Here is a 23963-nt window from a genome sequence, read left to right on the forward strand (position 1 = left end):
AAAGCCATTGCAATAGGAATATATTCTGTAAACTTGACATGATTTAAAAATGTTTGATGAAACTTGTTTTTTCCACTGTAGTATTCAGCATTAGAACTGCTGTCACAGCTGGAACACTAAAAAAGGGCAAGGCGTTTAAACAAGTTGTTTATATAGACATCCCCCAAGGCTATGGCTTTTATCCGAACCACACCCGTCGCTGAGCTTCCAACAATCAAACCTGTCCAGACCTAAATAAACCCGTAATAACTTTTTTTACATCAATATGAAAGTTTGTCGTCATTGACATTCTCACATAAAATGTAACTTTAGGGCATCATTGATTGACTTCAATTGATTTTGTTTCTGCCAAACCATTTGTAATACACTAGTAGATGCAGCTGATAGTAGTAAATGGTGTTTCCAATTGTCTTGCAGTATAGGTTAACTTGGAAAGTCTTGAGGTTTAAGTGAGAGTAAAGGAAAAACATTTTCTTTTAACAGAAATGTAGTTGTATAAATAGAGGGCAAAGTGCCAAATAATAGAGAGATACAGGTATATAGATAGATATTTAGAGGTGAAATAGAGCATAGATATAGCCTCCAGCTCTTTTCAAAAATTTGTGTATATGTGTGTTTGCATGTTGAGTGATGGGGCAATGAGGTTTTTACCCAGCATGTCGGCACAGGCAAACGGACCAACAGAAGTTCCCATATGTCTCCTTATGTTAATTTTTACTTCAGAAACTAATCAGCAGCTACAATTTGCCTTCTTCAATATAAGCCAAGACCAAAATTTGGGCAGTGTAAAATGAATCTTAAATCTTGTTCATTATTGACTTTATGACTATATTTCAAAGCTTCCTGATATGAAGTGTACACATCAGGCCTGTAGTTTCCAAAATGAAGGCCCTTTTCTGCCCAAAGAATCACAATTGTCAACATCAAGAAGACTGCTTTGCCCTTTTTGCTTTTGGCAAATGCTCTTAGGTTTACAGCAAAACAAAGAAAAGCTGAGGTCACAACTCGCTATAGACCCTTTGACCTCCCTCTGAAAACTCTTTTCTTCCAAGCGCAAGTATTAATACCTGTGGAGCCCTTGCTCATCTTTCTACTTTTTTTCATTCTCTCTTGCAGACACACTCATTAAACTTTAGGCCACTTGAAATCCCACTTTAAAAAAAAAGTAGATTTCCTTGACCCTGCTAACTTATAGGTCTTTTTCTGTGATTGATTCATTTTTTTTTCTCCTGAAACTTTTCTCCTTCTTTTCTTCTTGTGTTTCTGCAGTGGGATATCAACACCTGAGAACAAAGGTAGCGTCAAAGGTACTCTACTTGTGTCTGTCTGAGGGAGGTCTGACATCAATTTCAGCTACAAAGACTCTTCTGCAGAGGCCACGCTGGAACCAGGAGGTCACAGGTTAGACCTCCACTATACTGCATGTCAATGTCTCCTCAATTGCCACATGTCATTGCAACACTGCCCCCTCACTCTGTTATAAAGGGCCTGCTTTCCATCATCTGCCAGATATTGAAGGATGCAGTCCGATTTTTCTCCTCTCCATCACATTTTTGTAAAATATGCCAGATGTGATCTCATTGTTTTTGTTGGACATCTGGCTTCATTGTGATTTAATTCTCCTGGCCTCTGACCTTTTTCCATGCTAGTATTTTCCTCCTCTCCTTCCCTCCATCTGTGGACTCAATTCGAGCTTCTTTGCTAAGGATTACTTGAACCCCAGGCACATGCACATTAGCTAAGGTCATTATTTTCATTGAAAAAGCTGAAATAAGGAAGTGCTTATCCATCCAAGAGTCTCTTGAGACCGATATGGACCATTTTGACACACGACTTCACTTTCTACCACTTGTGTGGTCCGCCCTCTGTATTTGAAAAAAATAAATTAATTGATTAATTAAAAAAAAGAAAATTATATATATGTAAAAACATATACATATGTCAAGATGAGGGAGGAAAAGCAAGACAGGATGAAACCTGTTCTTCTGCTATCTGGTCATTTTGAAGACAAAGAGCTAAAGACGGAGAGAAAGCAGTCTTTCATCCGTGCTAAAAACTCATCCAGCGATTGTCCTTTTAATTCGAGCAGTGATCAAAATCAAGAGTTCAGGAAGAGAAGTATTGAGACACTGATTCCTTTCTGATTTTTTTTCGGATGAAACGGGATTTAGAAAGATGTCACTCAAATGTCAAATGTCAGTAACTTTAGTTCATGACACAAATCTGACACTACTGTGTGGAAATCGTAGATGTTTTTAGATGTATCAAAGCTGAATCTAAGTCTGGATTTACACAAGAGTAGAGATTACAGGTATAAAATAGATGTTATCCATGTATCATCATTTCCATTCAAAGTTCAATAGCTGGTTTAATGACCCAGAGGAAATTACAACAAGGAAGCAGATAGAGGCCGAGACTTGCTGGCCAACTGAACACATGGCTGCAGCTGGAGACATTGGCTTATGCAGAAGTTAAACTTGTGACCTTCCTACAACAGTATGACACAGTCTCTCTAAACACTTAGCCACTCCAACGTTTTCCAGTTATGATGATAAGATGAGGTCTGGTTACTTGGGGTTAAAAAAACACACCCTCGCCTTGATTAGATCCAGCTTTGTCGGTTCCAAACCAGAAAGCACAACAGGCAGATGCGACTTTGCTCGAGAGGGAAAATAAGATACAGTATTTATTTCTTTTTTTAAATAGTCATGTATTTCTATGAATTTCACCCGTATTTGTGCCATTTCAATCCAATGCCAACGTTCAAAGCCAGTGCAGGAAGCAGTGCCCACTTATCCAATGAAATAGCTCAACATCCAAATGAGTTTAGTTAAAATTGGAAACAGACATTCATGGTTCCCAGATGATAAATCCTAATGACTTCGAAGATCCCCTGACTTTTTCCCTACTGTCACCATAAGGTTCACATTTGTGGTTTTGAGTAAAATGTCAAGACAACTATTTGATGGATTCCCATGAAATTATGTACAGACATGGATGTCCCCCTCAGAATAATTATTTGTAATAACTTTTGTGATTCCCTGACACTTCCGGAGGAACTTTTCCATAGTTCCAACAACCCCCCTTTTTATTGTGACTGCACAGCAAGAACTAGCAACTATCGTTGTCTTAGAATGCTGTTTTGAAGGACTTTTTATGGTAGTCCTGAGAGGCCACAATACGCAACATTAAGAAAAACACAAAAATAGACCACAACACGCAACATTAGGAAAACACACACAAATAGACCACAACACGCAACAATAAGAAAACACACAAATAAACCACAGCACAAACACTTAAAACGTTCTCAAAAGACAATTTAGTCATGAATAAAAATGGCAAAAATTGAAGAACACAGATTGCAACGCCAATAGTTGAGACACGTGTGCATCAATTAAAAGAGTCCCCTGGAAACACTTCCATTTTGTTGTTTATTTGCATGTGTTTTCTTGTTGTTGGGTGCTGTGATCTATTTGTGTGTGTTTTCTTATTGTCGGTGTTGTGGCCTCTCAGGGCCACCATACTTTTTAGCTTTTACTTCAGAGTAGGTACTTTCTTTTTCTGACATCAGTTTAAAGTTTTAATTTGTCCAGTACTTTGGTTCATAACAAAATACCTCCAAAACCAAAGCCATTACCATCAATCGTAAATGTTCTTTGTGTTCAGTGCTTATGAGCAAATCACAAACTAAGATGATAAACATGCTAAACATTAGCAAGTTAGCATTGTCAATGTAAATACGTTAGCATGTTGGCATTTAGCTCAAAGTACAGTGTCAAACTACAGCCTCACAGAACCTTTGTCTCTGTTTATGGCCAATAAAGTCCAAAAGGCCTTTATTAAGGCAACCTAAACAAACAAAATCAAGATTTGGGGTATGGGGTTAAAACAGAGAGGTTTCCTGGGAGGAGGTGCCAATCTAAATAGATTAGACAAAAGTCTGTGTGTGTGTGTGTGTGTGTGTGTGTGTGTGTGTGTGTGTGTGTGTGTGTGTGTGTGTGTGTGTGTGTGTGTGTGTGTGTGTGTGTGTGTGTGTGTGTGTGTGTGTGTGTGTGTGTGTGTGTGTGTGTGTGGTTTGGTTTTTGGGGCTAGTCCGAATAGAGGCTGAATGAGGATGAATGACAGTGTGAAAGAGGGAGAAAGAGAGTTTGTGTGCAGCATTCTCTCCTTAGCTTCACACAGGACCTATCATTACCAGATGTCACAGTGAGGGTGGCTGCCAGCCGAATCACTGCTTATTTCTTTAAACTCCAACTCTCTGCCTTTCTCTTCTTCTCCGTCCTTCCCTCTTGATTCTTTTCCCTCTCCCCTGTCTCCCTTCTCTCTCTCTCTCTCTCTCTCTTTCTCCGTCCTTTTTTTTTCTTCCTCCCTTCTCCATTTCCAGCTGTTTTTGGAGCACGCAGCAAGAACGGGGAAAGTTTCCACCAATTGTTTCGGTCCTGCGAGGAGCTCGGCGGTCGGACCCTCCCTCCTTCTATCTCTCTCCCCTCTCTCTCCTCTGTCTCTCGCCCTCTCTCTCTCTCCTCCCCTTGTTGTGACAGAGCACACCTGCTTGATCTTGGCTGCACGCGCTCCAAGTCCAATTACCCCATAGGCCCTCACAGCCACTTCAGTCTCATCCCCCAACTCGACTGGATTTTTGGGAGTCAAGCTCATCACGCACACTTCTACTCTCTTTGCCTTGGTTCTACAGAGAACAGGTAGGTTATTCCTTTAACTCCGAGAGGGGAGAAAAGTATGCAAATTAATGGGTGAAGTGAGGTTAGTAATAAGGCGTTAGGTTTCATCATGGTTTAATTTTTAAAGAAATAGAGAGAGAGTTTGTTGGATTGTGCCTTTTTGCATTTACAAAATCTATCATTCAGGGTTTAAAACTCATAAGTTATAAGATTGCTGCTTGTGATCTTTGCAGTTACAATTGTTAAAACTGGATTTGACAGTGTTTGATTCACTTCTTCATACATTTATGTATGTTGCATGTGTCACAGCTCGTTCGGCTTTGTGATGGGAGACCTTTAATCATTTCCAGTTCAATCTGCATACAGCTCAGTGAAAAGAGCAGCGGCTAGGAAAGGGGGTGTGGTAGTGCAGTTGATGCTGGTACCTCACTCCACTGCCAAAAAAACATATTCTCATGGCCCACTGTTAATCTCTAAGGTATCCACCACTAAGTGCCATGTGATGTTTTTAGCACTTTCTTAGATTACAATTTCAGCTTGCCGTTTTTTACTTGCTTTTTGAGAAAAGTGTTTGCTGATTGTTTGGATGTAACCCATATGGAAGTGCATTCCTCAAGTGTGTTAGTTTTATACATGATGAGATTTGTAATGCTTACATAAAGACAAGAGGTTGCGTGATGGGAAGACAGAAAGTTTTTCTTCTTACAGTTAACAATTGCTAATGTCAGCGGTAAATGTTTTGTTTCATTCCTGTGTTCCTTTTTTCTCTCTTTGTTTAGCTTTCTTAAATTTTTTTCTCTTCTTTTCTTTCCCTGTGGTGTTTTTGGGCAATCTACAAACAAGTCAGGAGAGGGGAAAAAAAGCTGAAACAGTAATGAGGATTTCTTTGTCTTGATTCAGCCCATTAGTGCTTGTCAAGAGCTTGATATGGAAAACTTGTTTCTGCTGCTTCTCACACTTGTCCATTTCAGCAGATCATGTGAGACTGCAGCCAGACCATTCTTACCCCAATCTCTTATCTGTCCGCTCTGCTGCCCTGTTTCTTCTCAATGTGAACCTTCTATGCCCACAGTTTGCTGCTGTTTTCACCGGAGCAGAACAGAACCCAAATTGCTGGGGGGCAACTTAAAGTGAGAGGCTTTGAAGAGGAGATGTAAAAAAAAAAACTGTACCTGGCAACGCACAGAGCCATTAATCCTGTAATGGTACAGCTTCCTCTATCAAAGAGAGGTCTGAAGGCTTCCAGGCAAGCCAACACAACTCTCAGCTAACTCATTACATCCTTTTTGCCAGCAGGGAAAACACCTAATAAGGCTCAGCTGCACTGAGTGGACTGGAGTGAGACTGAACAAGAGAAAAGTGAGACAAACTAAACAGAAGGAAAAGTGGGGCTTAGAGTAGGATAGAGGCTAAAAGAGGCATAAACAGTATAACAAAATACATTCAGAGCAATAAAAGTACTTCAGCAGTTCATACTGTTGAGTTGAGCAGAGCAGATGTTTAACAGTTGAACCAGGAATGAGTGAATGGAAGGTTAGGTGGAGACAAGGCCTAGATTTGCACTCAGGGGCTGCATTTTTTCCATCTGGACTTCAACTCTCAGGGTCAAAAAGAGCAAAAGAACAATGGAATTGAATGGACATCAGCCATGAAGACACCCCCCCCCCCCCCCCCCCCCCCCACACCCCTCTTTGCTCACTGGAATATCAGAAAGTTTCACATGCCAGTCTTTCTGGCCAAAGTTTTAAGGGTCAGACAGAGAAAGAAAATACCATAAGCTATGGGAGAGAAGCTGGGAAAGGAAGGGGAAGAGCACAAAAAGGGAGGAGGAGATGGAAAGAGAAGAAAGGGAGAGAAGGTTGGGCAGTTTGTCCACGTCTGTGCCGCGCAGACTGTTGATAATGGGACTGAGGTTGATGGCAGGCAGACAGCTCTTCTCATGGAACAGCTGAAATGTGGTTTAACCACTCGCTGGCTTTGTCGTGCCGTGGCTCCAAACAACAGGCATGCTTTAGAGACCCTGAATGATCTTTCAATAATAGTTATGGCTCTGACACTTCATTTCTTCTGCATGAAGAAATTATATTGATTGTAGTGGTCAAAAGAGTCTTGGGCATTCTTGAAGCCAAGAAATGTCTCATTCAAACATACATGGTTGCATGGGTGGATATTTTCCGTACGAGATTTCTCCAAACTCCTTGTTACAAGAAGGTTTTGGCTCTGAAATAGTTTGTTGGCCGTGTCTTTGCATATCTTCAGATACACATGTTCTTGCTCACAAAATCCCCTGATATATCACATATTTGTTGAAAATAACAACTGCTGACTTCTCACACCACTGCCAAAAGAAGAGCCCATAAAATCATTCACATTTTTACATTGCAGCGTTAATATCGATCATGCTTATGTGCTGCATGGGAGGGAAAGTGCACTCATTTGCTGATGGGTTAAAAGGGCCACACATGTTTTAAACGTCCTGTGGCCTTGTAAATACCTTCCAGTGATTCATTGCTGACAGACGCTCTGCAGAGGCAGACGCAGGCCTGTGGAGAGTTAGAGGGGAGGGGAGGGGGGAAGGTAGCGGACCAGGGTGGATGGCAAGATAGTAGTTGCTTCATATTGTTTCCTTTATTGCAACATGGTTTGATTTGCTAAAATCGCGAGCGTTCAGCATGGGCTGAACACTCAAATATGTTTCTTTAACACTGTAGAAGTTTAAGGGAAAGACTTGCTGATGTGGTAATTGTTCTGCGGGTATTTTACTGATTTTTATAAGCTCGAGAGTTTCAATGAAAGGCAGTGACAAAGAGAAGAAAGTGACAAAGCAAAGGAGGGAAAAAATGATTTTACTCCCTCATGCAAGCTTTGCTTTCTGTCTGGGAATCATTAGTAATGCTGGGGCCAGACTTGGGGGAGCGTGTAGGGAGGGAGGATAAGACAAAAGAGGGGCACAGAAGAATGGACAAGGAAGCCGCCACCACAGGAAATGTCAACCTCCTTCGTCAGAGATGGGATGATGAATCTCAGGTTTCAGAGGCAGAGAAAAGATTGGATGTTAGTTTGTGTACACGCCCTTTTACTAGGATTGTAAATCTTATGAAAATACAGACTTCTCAAAGCTACTTGTGCTTTTAATTTTTTGATACATCTTTTCTATACCAACCATAGTTCAACAGACTTCTGCTGACCATTTAAAGCCCTTTTCAAACTCTTCGGAAAGGCCTTGAACCATCATTTCAGTTGGGTTTGTTTCACCTGTGATTAAAGTTCAGAGGGAAATATAGATTAACATAAAAACCATCAAGGACTTTCTTTACTAGAGCATGAACTACTTGTTCTACTACATCCTGTTTCACAGAAATCACCATCCGCTTTTATCAGAATTAGGTCAAAAATAAAAATGGTTACATACATCAGATCCGTTCATTGCATGTTTTTTTTTAAAGTTCATTAGTAGGAAACTAGTGCGTACCAAGTCCTTCCACATTTGCTCTGATTAGTGACAATCCACTTCTTGTGAATAAAGCCTGTCCCATTTTCATTTTGTAAGCTGGCAGACTCCGTACCACAATGTGATGCTGGCCAGTCAAGCTGCCCCATATCATTTCATAATAATATCTTATAAAAATAACTTTGGAAAGAAGAATTTATAATGTTACAAATGGAATATATAATACCCAAATAATAAAACCCACTGTTTCAAAAGGAATTTCAATAGCATGTAATATGGGGAACATGGTCTCTCTGTAATAGTTATTAAAAAACAAGAGGGGATACAAAAAATTAAAAAATATAATTTTAAGAAAAGGTCATAAAAAGTCATATCATGTCTCCTAAGCTGCAGGGCACTAAATGAGCCCTTTTGATTTCCATCTTGGTGTGATCACTACAATTGCTCTGTCAAAGTGAAAATGATAAGGGAAATAGCTTTTATCCCGTAACAGAAATCTTCTTTGAGGTGATTCAAATTGCTGATACTGGCGAGATGTAGAGTTTGCATTGACAAGTCATGTTCCAGCATGCTCTGTCGGAAGCCTTGTAGGTGTAACATGCACACACACACACACGTGTGATTGAGCAGCCTGTCGTGTGTTCAGTAGATTCTATCTGTGTGTGTGTGTGTGTGTGTGTGTGTGTGTGTGTGTGAGAAGGTGGGGGCATCTTCTTAGAGAAGGGCCAGTGGACACATCTGAGCACTGGTAATGAAAGAACCAACGCCCTAGGCCCAGCAGGTTGTCTCATGCGAGGCCCATCCCAGGTGTAAAAGCTGTGAAAAGCCTTTGCCTTTGACCATAATTCCTTGTTTTGTGATTTAAATATAATGTGACATGATAGATACGTCATAGATACGTCTTGGTTGACCCATTATTTTACCACTTTAATGTACAATGTACAGTCCCTCCATTTTCAATTCCCAAATCTCCTAATCCACTTGTATCAAAACTACATATGGTTTATTCTGCAGCTGTGGTTACAAATTTTGAGTTTAAGTCCCACACAATAATCCCTGGAAATCCCTTATATTCAACTTTCTTAGTTTGATTTCAAAATCAACCGTTTTAGTCTCATCATGAGTAATTATTGTTATTGCAGTAATGCTGCAGCTTTCAGTTGCCTATGGAGCTTAGTTTGAGATCACCTTCTTCTTCTTCTTCTTCTTCTTCTTCTTCTTCTTCTTCTCCTTCTAGCCTGTCTGGCTCACATTAAAAGCTGCTGAAGTGTTTATGGACAAAGGTTGATAGATTTATGGCAGGACATATGGAGGGCCACCTGAAATCCTGCACCAATTCCACGGGTCAAAGCAGATAGATAAGGTTCAGTAATCAGCGGTGAGACATTCATTTTTTTTTGCATCGCTGTTCCTTGAAGCAAAGCTAGTACACTGGCTTTAAAGATAACTGAATGTTCCAGCCAGCAAGATGTGCCAGATGTGAGTTCACAACACTATTACCTTCTATGAAAAGTTATACACTGACTTTAATATACTTTCCAGTCTTGGCAATTAATGTAGTAAACTATGAGACAAACCCATTTGGCAGGACAAAACAAACCAACAAGAGCATCTAAAAGCACTTTTTTAACCCAGGAGTGCTTTGCATCCCTAAGTCCAAAACTCCGGGGGAACGCTGCTGCCAAGTCTGCAGACAAGGTTTTCGTTGGATTGAGCTTTCAGCTGTGCTTAGATAAGAGAGCCTAACACAGCCAAGATTACTCAGTTTGTTGAAGACTGGAACAACGTGTACTCTGGATCTACTGTATGTTCAGACCGGAGCTCTTTGTTTCAGTGCCTCCCACTACCAGAAATACTCCATGTTTCCAAGTGAGACAAAATGGCAAACGTATTGGATGGAAAACTCTTCTCATCTATACATCAAACATAGTGTGACACGATTCCAGGCTCTAAATGCCGACTTATGAAATCATCCTTTTGACTGTTCTTAGTTTTTTTCCGCTTCATAGCAACAGAACAAGAGTAAAAAAAACAGAAACGTTAAGATGCAGAGCTATCCCATCCAACACAATTCCCCTCTGAATGAAAGTGATTTCAAGCTTGGTCATACTGTATGCAAGCACTGTAACCACTGGACTGGAGCCTTATAGTGTGTCAAAGCGATAGCTGTTTTGTGGACAGGGACTTTAATTACTGCTTGTGTTGAGAGTCCCTCCAAACCACAATCCCGTGACCTGACGTAACCCTGACCTCGATTTACACTGCATCAGCACATCTCTTTCTTTTGCTTTTTCTCTCTTCTGGCCAAAGACACACTCTGATTTTAAAAGAGTTAAACTTTTTTTCATGTATTACATGTTTACATATAAAGCTGCACATACAACTTGTGCACTTGCTTTAGTACACTTAAAGACACAAACTAATGCTTCATTCCCACCTAAAACATGCAAATATATACTCAAATAACATAAGTTAAGCAAAGATACAGCTTATGAGCACCATGCACATGCACACAGACCATATAAACCAGCCCAGAGTCCCTTTCAGCTCTGGCCAACTGGTTTGGGTCAGTTTCATTATCCTGGTCATGATGTTTAGGTCAAGGTCCGCTTCAGCCCAGCTACTCCCAGATCATTTGTTAGCAGCTGTGGCTCAAATCCGCCCTTCAATTATTGTGGAATCAAGAGGGAAGGAGCAACGTTTGGCTATGCGCATGACAAGCAGATTGGTTTGTGTGTGTGTGTGTGTGTGTGTGTGTGTGTGTGTGTGTGTGTGTGTGTGTGTGTGTGTGTGTGTGTGTGTGTGTGTGTGTGTGTGTGTGTGTGTGTGTGTGTGTGTGTGTGTGTGTGTGTTGAAGTGTAAAAGGTCAGGGAGTTTTGTGTATCTCCACGCTGTATGAGTTTGAGAGAGTGCATGGATGTGTCAACTTGTATGTGGTTGTGTTTAGAAATAGAAGAACGCACAAGGAAGCAGGATTCTCCCAGTGACTCCACTCATACGCTATGCTCCGTGAAGGATTTTAATGGCAAACAAATGATTACTGTGATTTATTACTTTGAATAGAAAATGCAGCACAGTGGTGTACAGTGGCAGTGGAATTCCCCTTGATGCATCCCCTGTGTATTCCTCCAAGAGCTAATGCAGATGTTCCATATGCAGCAATCAATGTTGTTTCTTTGTCTTTTGCAAAAGCAATTTACATTGGCAGATTGTATTATGGTATCTAGATCAGTGGACCAACAGTAAAACATTAGTTTGCTCCTCCTGCAGTGGCCAGGTTGAAAAAACAACAATTTAAATAAAAACTGTAAACACAGTCCCTTTTCACATCAAAAAATGACATGTCACGATTGCGAGTGTGTTAAAAAGACTAGTTAGAAGGCAAAAAAGCTGAAGCCAAAGCAAATTGTTGTACAAATAGTTAGCTAAAAGAGAATGGAAAAACGGTTGAAATAGATAGCTAAAAGTACCCTAATGGATACGCTGTTAACTAAAAATTGATAAATGGTTAATTAGTAGTGTACTACTGTGACTACTTTGGGAATATGTCTGTTTTGTTTGCCCTCCATTCCTTAACACATGACGTGCCTGAACAGCCTGTCCCTTCTGATAAACTACTATTGTGTCATTTTTTCATTCGGGTTTGCGCTAACCCCTGGTCTATCACCTTTCACCTTCTGCTTAAAACTGACCAGTTAAAAAGCTTATTTGACCAACCTCACTAAATTCTTACACCCAAGTGTTTAACCTTCTCGCCTGTCCACCTCTCACCTTTGCCCTTTGCTTCTCTGGTCTTCAATACATCTCCTGTGTTCTGTCTTTCTCTCACTGTGACCTTCTTCACAGTGAATGAAAACAAACAGTTAAACCAAGTATGGTAGTTTCAAAACTAATCATAGACAGACTATTTTGAAAGTGTATCCACCCAAACCTTTGAAATGTGTCCTCTCGTCCTCCAGGCTCCCTGCTAGCAGCACCATGAGGTCAGCCTGTCTCTCTCTGCTCCTGGTCACGGCCTGCTGGGCTCTGCCCTTCCGCCAGTCTGGCTTTCTAGACTTCATGATGGAAGATGAGGCAGGATCAGGCTTGCCTGAAGGGCCAGATGTAGGCTTGCCTGTTGTGCCTGAAGGACCCAAGTGCCCCTTCAGATGCCAGTGCCACCTGCGAGTAATCCAGTGCTCGGACCTCGGTAAGACCTCCCACTAATGGTTCATATGGTTGTGTATAATCTCACACACCAGTCATCTGGATTATTTGGACCGATGCTACCCATGAGCCCATAATACGTAAAATAAATCGGTGTGACTTGATTTGAATTGCAGTTCAGAGTACAGTGCGAGTACAGATTCTGTGAGCTATATTTCACTTCCTGTAACAACTACATTATATGCCCTTTCTGGCCAAATTGTTTTTCAAACAGTATTGGAGATTATATGTTAGTTTGTGCATTGGAAAGTCCTGGACAAAACTTCCAAAACTTGTTTCTCAATGTAAAGCTTACTCACCAAGGTCAAAAGTCTACACTTAATTTGCTGAGTTTTAAATCCAGCAGTCACAACAATTTCCTTAATTTTCATCTTCGTTGTTTGGACCGTATCCACTCTGTTTGTCTAATCTGATGCATAGCATATACAACAGCTTGAGTCATCCCACAAACTTTGTCATAGAAAAGTCCCTGACCTCATTTATTCTTGTATATTACACAAAAGTGCTTTGCATACACAGTTTGTGTTTTTTGGCTCTGCTTTTATTTGGAAAGGAGGCAGATAAAGGAGAGAAGGAAGTTTCGCAACTGGACAAACTGGGAGGATAAAATCAAAAGAGGAGTAGACAGACATAACCAGCTCATAACCACATTAGTTTAGTAAGCTTAAGAGGGCCAGGGTTGAGACTGCAAAAGGAAATAGCGTTTACATTTAAGATATAGTATAAGTATAAGCAGAGCAGGCAGACAGTTGAACAGGCACAGGTGACTCAGTCAGAGCGACAGACGGAGAGAGTGATGTTCAGGAAAACACTGGTTCCATTACATCAGTCCTCTAGTCGGGGTCCCAGTAAGAGCAGCACTTTCCCCAGAGACACAGCTCCATGGCTGGATTCTCGACTCCTGCATTAGCACTTTTGGCCCTGCGCCTCCATCTGTTCCCCAGACCCGCTGGCCTGCACGCAAACACACACACACTCACACGTTTAGACACACACAGGATTAAAACTTATTTGTATATATTTGGGCACACAATACCAAAGCACCTTTTTGTAGATGTAGATTTTTCTCTTTGAGTGGCTGACAGGATGACAGATAAACAAACAACGTTTTGCCTAGGGTTCAAATGAGCTGTGATCATATTTGCCAACTCTGTTAGAATGAGGTTTTGATTAGCCATAACCTGGCACAGCTGTGTATCCTGCTACCAAGTATTAGAATGTACCTAGTGGCACAATCAGCATTCTCTGATTTAAAAATTTTTCTTTTTAAACAGTGATTTTGTAGATGTGTTGTAATAAATCCAAATGTACTCATAACCCATAAGGCAATCATGCCTTTGATGATGCAGCCAGATTAAATTGTCTTACCCAGCCACAGCAACAGACATGGCCAGGCCATTCCAAACATACAATTAATACTGTAATTAATGCTTAGAAGTGCTTAAAATGAGTTGAGCCCAGTGTGAAGCAATTATATGCTTCATATCCCGATTCCTTTGCTTTAAAATTGAGTGATGGAGTGATTAAAAGTGACTATAATAGTGGGAGCCAGACTTAAAGTCATGTTTTTCTTGTTTATTTCCTGCGAAGTTGCTATCAGCTGAAAAGTGAGATGCTGACCAAAACATAACATTCAAATAATTTATTTAAATGAGTCAGTTTGTGTTACTGTTATCATGGCACTGATCATAGCGCTAACCATTTTGTTTCACATGGCCAAGTAGTTGTTGTTGCATTAAATTAGTACTGTAGTACCAGTATGTAGGGGAGTATTAGTTTTATATGAGTTCAGCAGGTAATCTTATACCAAAATTAATTTGCAGTGGAAACATTTGTTCACTTATTTTAAGATACTGAATGGTTGAGGATGTGTACAATCAACAGGTCATTTGTGTTTGACACACATTTTTCTCCTGAATTTCTGTAACAGTAAGCAACACAATTGGGTTTGGCATAAGATAAATTAGTAAACTGTAAATTGTTAAGGAGAGTGTTGGATGTGAGAGAACATAAAATTGGGGTAAAATCTTTATTTTGAAGCATTTTTCTTTAAAATAAATCTGGGTATTACTCTATGAAAATGTAAAGAATTACCTTTAAACTTCTCAGTGATGCTACACACATTATCAGACCCATTTTAAATACTGGAATGCCCTTTATTAAAATACTTTTTCTAGGCATTGTAGTTTTGCATTTCCATTAAGTTTGGCTTAAGTGAAGCAGTATAGGCTGAAATAATCTAACTTTTACCTTTTAGAGAAAAACAATAACAAAAGAATGTTTGTGGAAGTATGGAGATATACAGTGTGGTGCTGCAATGGTGGTGGTAACCACAAACAGCTGTGATGGTTTGTGGGTCATTCACTGCTGAGTTGGAAAAGCTGCAAAAAAAAGGAAACCTAGCTGGAAGTAATGTTTGGGTGAGCTGAGCAGAAGTCGTCACAAGTTTTTAGGACAAAATGTGTCCAGACAAAACGTATGTGGACTACACATGCGGAATGTAAGCTTCTTTGTTAAACAGTTTATTCTACGCCTCTTCTTCTGAAAAGTAAACTGCCCATCATGAATCTCAGTGTTTTTTTTGGGGTTACCACAGATGCAGAGATGCATACACCATGAATGGTGCAGCTGTCTTCGCTCAATTTTGTTTAAAAGCAAGTCCACTCAACCAAAAGGTCTTTCACTACACATGCCATTTTTTGTCACATTAGCCATGCCGCAATAAATTCCAAGCGATATAGCGTGAGATCAGTGTCCAGGTATGCAGTCGCTTACTTACTCCAAAGGAAATTTGTCTTAAGGTCCATTTCCACCATTTGTGCCTTGAAGCACATGTAACATTTGTTTGGTCCCATTGGAATGTCACTGTAAATCCTTTTCTTCTCTACGTCCCTTTCATCGAGACTTCATGTGGCATGCTGCATTGACAAAGCCGACTTTGAGTGTTGGTACTGTAAACTGGGTTACTCTTTCCAGCTTGTGTAAAGCCCCTGAAAACTGCACTTTAAATCGAATGTACTTCTCCTTAACATTAAATGTTTAGAACTAAATAAGCAACAATCAATCACATCCCTAGTTACTATTTCATCAGATTTGACGGCCAGTGCCCCCAGCACTAAACAACTATTGCTAAACTCGGTCTGGTGCTTACATGTGACATCACCTTTTCCAACTGCCGACTTTAAAGTACTGACAAAAGCCAGGACAAAAACACAAAAATCTCTCAAACAAAAATACCAAAATTGTTCCAACAGAACCTTTTGTGTTTATTGCTTGACTTTAAAAACTTAACATTTAACATTTATTTTCAGGGCCTTTAAAATACAAACGACTTGATTTAAAGGGCCTCAGTATGTTGTTTACAACTGATGGCCACTGACCATCAAACATTATCCACGGTCATGGTGACAAGTAGGTAACCATTTTGTATCCATTTCCTGTAGCGATCACATTGTGGTCAACCTCTCATCACCACCTCAACTCAAATTTAGTTTCCCATTATCCATCATTTTGACTGATGTTTTGCATTTGCATGCTTCTAACCCTTTGTAAAAATTTACCATCAGGTCTGACGGCAGTTCCTGGGGACATCCCAGACGACACCACCCTGCTGGACCTGCAGAACAACAAGATCACTGAAATCAAGGAGAATGACTTCAAGAACCTCAAAGGACTACATGTAAGAGACATTTCAGGTTCATATGCAGAGCTCCATGTCTGTGTATGATTCCTAATGTTGTGCAATGCGTTGTTATGTAATCGTAACATGAGCTGCAACCCCCTTCTTCAATATGAACCTTGGTGATCCCCATGGCGAAACATCTTGTTTTTAAATGATTCATTCATTTGTTCTTTCAGTTTTGTGAAAAATGTTGCCACCCCCCCAGAGCAATTGCTCATTTTAAACTTGTATCTGACTTCACTTCCCATCCCCAAAATCTCTTCATCCTCCTCCATATCCTCCACTCCCCCAGTCTCCAGGTGCATTGAAACTATTCCCCCGTTGAGCCTTACACACTCACGCCTTCAAGCTCCTGTAGCTTTCTTGTTTGCAATAAATACCTCCGTCTGATAACCAGGGCTGTTTCCACTGTAATGTAAGTGGCCTCTTAAGGGAATGGACCACATACTTCACATTGCCCCATTTCTATTTCACATGGGAGTGGAACAGCAGGAATGAGAGTCTTCTGCAAATGCATTAGGTATATCTCCAGAGCGGCCCTCCACCTTGACAGCACAGACACTTTGTTGGAACAGCTGTTGAGTTCACAGTCTCCTGTTTTTGTAAAATCTCATCTGGGAAGTATCTCATATGGGAAGTATACCTTTTGAATTGCACCCTTGGTGCATTTGTGATGAATTCCACTGAGGTGTAAAGATTCCAATAAAGTTCAAAGTCCACACTATTAGATTGTGTTGTAAATTTGATAAAAAGAACAGACAGAAAAACTGCTGTAAAGATGCCAGACTAAATTTTCATTCTCTCCCATTGTTGTGGAGATAGTGGTAAAAGAACTACTACACCATGCAGGAAGAATCTTTTTATATATATATATATATATATAATATTTTATTCTTAACGCTAGTATCTCATCTTCCACGGATTCTTCCTTAAAGGCTCTGATCCTGGTGAACAACAAAATTACCATCATCCACGCCAAGGCCCTCAGCCCTCTGACCAAGCTGCAGCGTCTCTACCTGTCTAAGAACAAGCTGAAGGACATGCCCGCCAACATGCCTAAGAGCCTGCAGGAGCTGCGCATTCACGAGAATGAGATCACCAAGATCAAAAAGTCTTCCTTCCAGGGCATGTCCCATGTCATCGTCATGGGTGAGAGAATAAAATGGTTTCTGCTTTGTTGAAAAATGCAGATATTTATTTGTATAGCACCAGCTGTTTGAAGAGGTATGACGTATATTTTTCAGCAGTAGGTCACATCTCCGGAGGTGGAACCGTGACTTTGCGGATGGCTACAGTTCCGCAGGAGTGATAAAAATCTGTGCCGAGTTTTCTAGGAATTTCATGAAAAACAAAATCCTCTTTTAGCCTTTGTTAAATGTAGACCAAAGTGATGCATAAATAAGTTTTATTTGAGAATTTTATACAGTATTTAATCAGGAGAGTTTCAAATGTTCCAAGCCAAACAATGGACCCATTCAATGTACCATTCAACTACTGCAGAGGATAAAAACAGTCTTTTTTTATTGTTAAAGGGGGTACTTGTGTGTGAATGGTAAATTTGATTGATTTTGGTTTGGAAAGACCAGAATCAAAGTTTGCTTTATGACATTTCACTGTTGAGACAAGATTTACACATCACAGTTGGGAAGTGACGAGACTGCTACAGACTTTTAATGCACAACTACACAATAAATGTTTTGTTTTTTCCCAAAAAGATTATTTTTCTTTCATCCCCATTCCACTTTTTTGTTGCTTCACTTTGGCAACTCTAACTTGTAAATCTTCCTGTTCCACCGATTAAAAAGTGTCATTCTGTCATTGCTAAACTAAAGCTCAAAGTGTGGATTCAATCACTTAAAATGCAAAAATATGATAATTGTTATCCGTGACAAATCTGGGAATCTGGCGTGGAGAAATGCTGTGTTGCAAACACAAGCTATTTTCTTTGTTAACTTAGTTAACTCATGACTCAGCTTTGTGTTCCTGTAGGAAATTAACTTCACAGACATGATCCATTACTGCCATTCTCTTTTTCTTTTCTGTCTCAACTGTTTTTTTCTTAACTTTTTTTCAGAGCTCGGGTCCAACCCTCTGAAAAGCGCAGGAGTGGAGGCCAGTGCTTTTGCTGACCTGAAAAGGGTGTCTTACATTCGCATTGCAGACACGAACATCACAGAAATCCCAAAAGGTAAAGCTCTGATATCTATTTCCACACATAATTTGGCTTAATCCAAGTTGCATTCAGTCAGGGTCAGTAAAAACAACCATCTTCTATTAAAAAATGCCTGCTTGGATTTAAATCAATGGGCTCAATGTAATAAAACACAGACTGTACTGCACAGTAATTCAAAACTAGCCTAGCCTACCTCAGTGTGGGAACATATCTGGTGCATTTAGTAAAATGATACATGGATTAACTTCTGGATTTAGTAGACTTCGGAAAAGCCACTCCTTGATATCTGTGCTTTTTGAGCACAGATAAAATGCCTGTTTTGTGGGTTGCCAGGTTTGCCCAGCTCTCTCTCTGAGCTCCACCTGGATGGAAACAAGATCTCCAAGGTTACAGCTGCCAACCTCCAAGGCCTGAAGAACCTCGCAAAGTAATACAAATTACAATTCTTCTTTACATAAACCCATGTTTACAGTATACTTTAAAGTTAGACTATGTAACTCTTGCTGAACAGTAGCCATTGTGGTCAGAAATGGCAATTGCTTATTTCATCATTCCATCCCCTTTGGAAACATGATATTCCTTTATTATTCTGTTTGGTTTTTCATGCTGTCTCATGTTTTTATTCTCTGGTTTGACATGTATTAGCTTTACTCTGGTATTATCATTTAAGGGATTTACTGTATAAAAAGACTTAAGACCCAAACAGTAGTTTTTGGATAATCAAAATAACTGGTTTGCGCCTAAAATGTGGATACACTTTGTGTTTATAAGATTACTGCTCAGATTGATGAAAGATGGCATACCAAAACTAGAACAAAGAGCTCTTTGATGAAGTGGAGTAGGTTGTAGAGGATATGAACAAAGAATGGTTTTTATTTTCCACTCAGTTATAATTAAGAAACAGACTTGGAAAGTAATGGCCTCAATGCACCGGTAGATTCTTTTTGGTATTTTCATTTCCTTCTGTTATTTCTTTTTTTGTGCCATATTGTCAACGAACTACAATTCAGGCACCCGGAAACAAATGTTGATGTCCCTATCTTGGTTTCTCCACTTGTGTGGTCATGTGTTCCTGGTCCTGCTACACATTTGCACATTTCCATATCTCATGTACTTGCTTACTTGCGGGGAGGAGGAAATAGGGTAGAGAGGACAATACAATACATATATACATGCATACATACACACATACACACACACATACATGTATACATGCATGCATACATGCATACACACCCAGACTTGCACTGACACTTTTGATTATAATATATATGGTTAATGTCCTTTTACAGCCGAATGTTCCTTATTATTATTATTATTATTATTATTATTATTATTATTATTATTACTGTTATTTTTGTTTTCTCTAAACTGTCTTCTACTGTATTTCTTGCAAAACGGATGCTGGAAATTCAATTTCCTTGCGGGAGTCATCCCAGAAGGATTAATAAAGACAAGTCTAAGTCTAAGTCTGATTTGTCCTGCAGACTTGGTCTGAGCTACAATGAGATCAGCTCTGTGGAAAATGGCACCCTGACCAACGTCCCCCACCTGCGAGAGCTGCACCTCGACAACAACGCTCTGACCAGTGTTCCCGCTGGCTTGCCCGACCACAAGTACATCCAGGTGCATAACGGTTTCTTCTGCTTTGTAACTACTTGTATATATCTTAGTGTCATTGATCCAGCGGTTTATTATCACAGGAAGATTGTTATTGCATCTATTTAGTTTCAGCAAATTATCTCTGCTTGAGCATTATAGTTCTGCTTCTCTTTTTCGTACGGTGTGATCACACACTACTCATTTTCTCTGATCTAAACCATACTGGAAAAGTTTACTTTGTTGCATTTTTGCAACAAAGTCAAGCAAGGCTTCCCTTAACAAAAGTCACATGGATTCATTTAGTTTGTATATTTGGTAGTGTTGATTGCCTATCATACTATAATGTTACGGGTTTTGGTAGTAGGGGTTAAACACACCTGATTTAAGGCCCTGTAACCACAGTGGGGCCTCAGTTTTATGTATTGATTTCATGAGACATCTCAAAGCTAAGTAACTGCTGCTTCTACAACAATTTTTGGGGTAATTTCCTGTCATTGATTGGGATTATATATTCACCCTGAATGAACCGCAGCGCTGTCCACCTGTCAACCATTTCACTGCTCATTTCAATGCATTTCATTAAAGATCACCCACGTTTAAATGGCATTTTTCTCAGCAGCCATAACAACCAAATGATGGGAAGAATATGGTTTGGAGAAATACCGTAGCTCCCAAGAAGCTGATATGCATTTCTCTAAGTAGAGATTTGGACAATGCAGTTGGAGTACCAAGAGCAAAAGCCACAGGGTTTAAATGTGAATATGGAAATTTTTTTTTTTAAACAATACCTTTAACTTCGGGATGTTTTCTATTAAATGAAAAGAATACAAAGTTGAATGTGAACCTAATAAATCAACACTAACATGACAATTATTATGGTAGATAGTCAGTCTGTACTCAGTAAAGTTTCAATTGTAGAACCTACATACCCAGAGGGACCTTCACATTTTTGTGATCTTTTTAAAAATATTTTTAGCTCTCATGTTCTTTGTCTTCTGTCCTATGCATGTTCCATTGCATAAGATGGCAATTGTAACTCGTTATGACTTTGGTGTTTTTGGACCTAGTGGCTGTGGAATCTGTAATTAACTTTATATTGTCTGACCCAGTGAGTTTGTGGCACCTCTCTCCTTTTGTTCTTATTTCTAAGATCCTTATTATTCCCCTCAGTGCTGCATGACGAGGGCTACTGTGTCAAACACAATGACCAGTTGCATGTTTTTTACGTGCTCGTGATATCACGCTGCATCAATTCTTAATTTTGAAGTGTGATGCAGGAAGTCCTTTTCTGGCTGTTATTAGTTAAACATCCTGAAGAAAAAAAATATCAATTTGGCTTTCTTGAGCTATTATTACTCATATGGTGACTGGTTATTATCTTCTTAATCTGCTTTTTTTTTCTTCATAAAACTAAATTATTACCATGCACTTCCCACTAGGTGACCAAAGGTTGTCATTATTTAAATCCCTTCTCTAGGTGGTCTACCTCCATGCCAATAAGATTGCTGCTGTAGGAACAGGGGACTTCTGTCCTCCTGGCCTCAACCACAAGAAGGCCATGTACTCTGGTATCAGCCTGTTCAGCAACCCTGTGCCTTACTGGGAAGTTCAGCCCATCACCTTCCGCTGTGTCTTCGACCGCTCTGCCATCCAGCTCGGGAACTACAGGAAGAAGTAGAGCGTCACGCACATTACTCGTGTGTGTTTGTAAATGAGTGTATGAAAGTTTTCTAAGTGTGCGTGTTCGACTACAGCCCCACAACACTGACCCCTACCAACACTGCCTCCCCACAAACGATGACGTCATTAATCCACGCACTAATTTCAAATCTCTAGTGGACATGGACCTCAAACGCAACATATCATTTTTATTATTCAGCTTCAAGGTTGGTGCAATAACACACACGGCTTACAGCAAATAGCATACTATTGTGATGCTCTCACACACAGCACATCATTCATAGAATCAGTTAGGCAAGCATGAACATTGTATGTACTAATATGTTCTCACATACATAACATATTATTTCATTCAGTGGATACATTAAAATTCAGAGGTGATCCCTAACCAAAAAGATTTGAAACCCTACTCAGTGGAATATGTTATAATCCCATTTTGATCAACCTTCAGCCATTGTATGAATTATTAAAAAAAAAAAGCTGGCCTGTAGAGCAGGCAGCAAGGGGATAACTTGTGTTTTACAATACCTTTAACAACTGGTATACAAGAATGTACTAGATATTACCTGTGTACTAGGAATAGCATTCAGAGTGTAACATTACCAGGCTGCACTCCTTGAAAGAACTCCTGAGTTTCTATTTGTATTGTACTCAATTCAAGTAGAGATAAAAGCAACCGTGACTTCTATCACATTGTGATTTCTTTTGCTTGCTTCAGTGTTGATTTAGTTTTGGGTATTTTCAATACTTTTTCTTCATCATATTTTCTCTCCTATTCCTCTCCTAGTTGTATGTTGTTCCATTAAAAAATAAAAACAAGGTGAAAATAGCTCATAGAAAATGTAGAATAAACCATATATGTTTTAAACAGAAGCCATTCCCAAAGATTTATATGCATGCTCTTATTTTTTTCCTTTCAACTTGAACCTGGCTCTTTCTGGAATCTCGTGTTAATGTGTGTATGTATTTCTTTCTATGTGTTCTTATTTCTTTTTTAAAGTCAAGAAAAAATTGGATAGTGTGTGGACTAGGATGCCCACTGCAACAATGTTGGTGCGAATGTTATATGTATAGACGCTGTATATAAATGCTGTATAAAAACCTCTTTAATTCGCTTAAAGGCACAAGCACTTAACATAGCTCAGACTTAATATATCAGCAACAAAGGTGTTCTTCTTTTTTTCCGGAGCAGGGGCTCCAGCTAAGGTGTCCTGAACAAAATAAAAATACTAATGGAAAAAGTAGCAGTTTTTGAAGCATGTAATGACCAGAACTTGCATTGATTATCAATCACGTGAATGAAGATGTGTGCTCCCGGTCACTGGATGGCTCTGCATTAGCTACAGCGCAAATACAAAGACAACAGCGGCTTCTGGGTGAACAAGGTCAAGAGGAGGCACAGGTCAAATGCACTGAGAAACAGGTGAGACACCTAAACAATAAACAACGAACAAACACATTACACAAAAGAGCTTCAGGCACATGTATTATAGATAGAAAAAAAAACTTTGACAAAGACCTGAAATGTCCAATAAGGTTGCCATGGTGGATTTAATCACAGATAATCACATGTCCATGGAAAAAGTAGCATTTTAGGAGATATCTGTGCATATTCATGTTTTAGTTAAGATAAGGACTTGTCAACAAAATGCACCCAAACGACAGCCAAAAAGAAATCTGGCTTCAAACATTTCCGCCTCATGAGCACAGAAATTATCAAACATTTCCATATTTATCAGACACTTTAGCCAGTTGCAAAGCACTGGTTTCTTCATCTGGTATCAGTAAGTCACATTACAGATGTTACAACACACCATCGAGACAGCTCTTGTCAAAGAGTAAATATGGGTGGAATTCTTCTTCTATGTTTATGTATGTAATATCTGGGCTATTCATCAAGTTAAATTCAAAGTAATTCTAGCTATTCTAGGAATAGATGTGTTTTAGTTACTTTTTTGGCTTAAATTAAAACAGAATTGTAAATTTAATCAATAACAGCATCCTGTAATAGATCCAAGTTTTACAAACTACACTGAACTATAAACTTTCTCAACACTTAAATTCATTTAGTTGTTAAGCCTTTTAGAACTCATTTTTCATAACAGTTAAATTGTTCCAAGTGAAGCCTCCCATCTATTTTCTATATTCCCTTATCCTGTGCAGGACTCAGGTGGGTGGAGCCCTTCCCAGCATGCATTAGCCACGAGTCAGGGTACATCACAGGATGTACTGTATACATTTTCAAGACATTTATGGATCTATTTATACAAATAGACAGACAACACATTCAATTTAGAGTTTTCAGTCCACCTTGTCTATGGCAGCTCCCATAGCAGCTCCCCGAAGAAATCCAACTGACACAGGGAGAACATGCAAACTCCACACAGGCCTGTGATTTTTATAATCACATTTCTTGCTGTGGGAGGACAATGTGAATCACTTTGCCACTATATCAACATATCCAGGTCTCTTGGGGAGTAAAAACTG

At 39.6% G+C, this 23963-nt stretch overlaps 1 protein-coding gene across 1 annotated transcript; it reads left to right on the forward strand.

The window, feature by feature from the left end:
* The first annotated feature begins 4421 nt into the window (after positions 1-4421).
* Positions 4422-22717, forward strand: dcn (decorin). The gene is made up of 8 exons (XM_032504619.1): positions 4422-4703; positions 12093-12322; positions 15906-16018; positions 16957-17170; positions 18096-18209; positions 18528-18621; positions 19682-19820; positions 21274-22717. Exons 2-8 carry the CDS (start codon positions 12112-12114, stop codon positions 21472-21474), a joined length of 1086 nt encoding a protein of 361 aa, XP_032360510.1. The 5' UTR covers positions 4422-4703; positions 12093-12111; the 3' UTR covers positions 21475-22717.
* Positions 22718-23963: the final 1246 nt, after the last annotated feature.

Source organism: Etheostoma spectabile, chromosome 23 (assembly GCF_008692095.1).
Source record: "Etheostoma spectabile isolate EspeVRDwgs_2016 chromosome 23, UIUC_Espe_1.0, whole genome shotgun sequence".
NCBI lineage: Eukaryota > Metazoa > Chordata > Actinopteri > Perciformes > Percidae > Etheostoma > Etheostoma spectabile.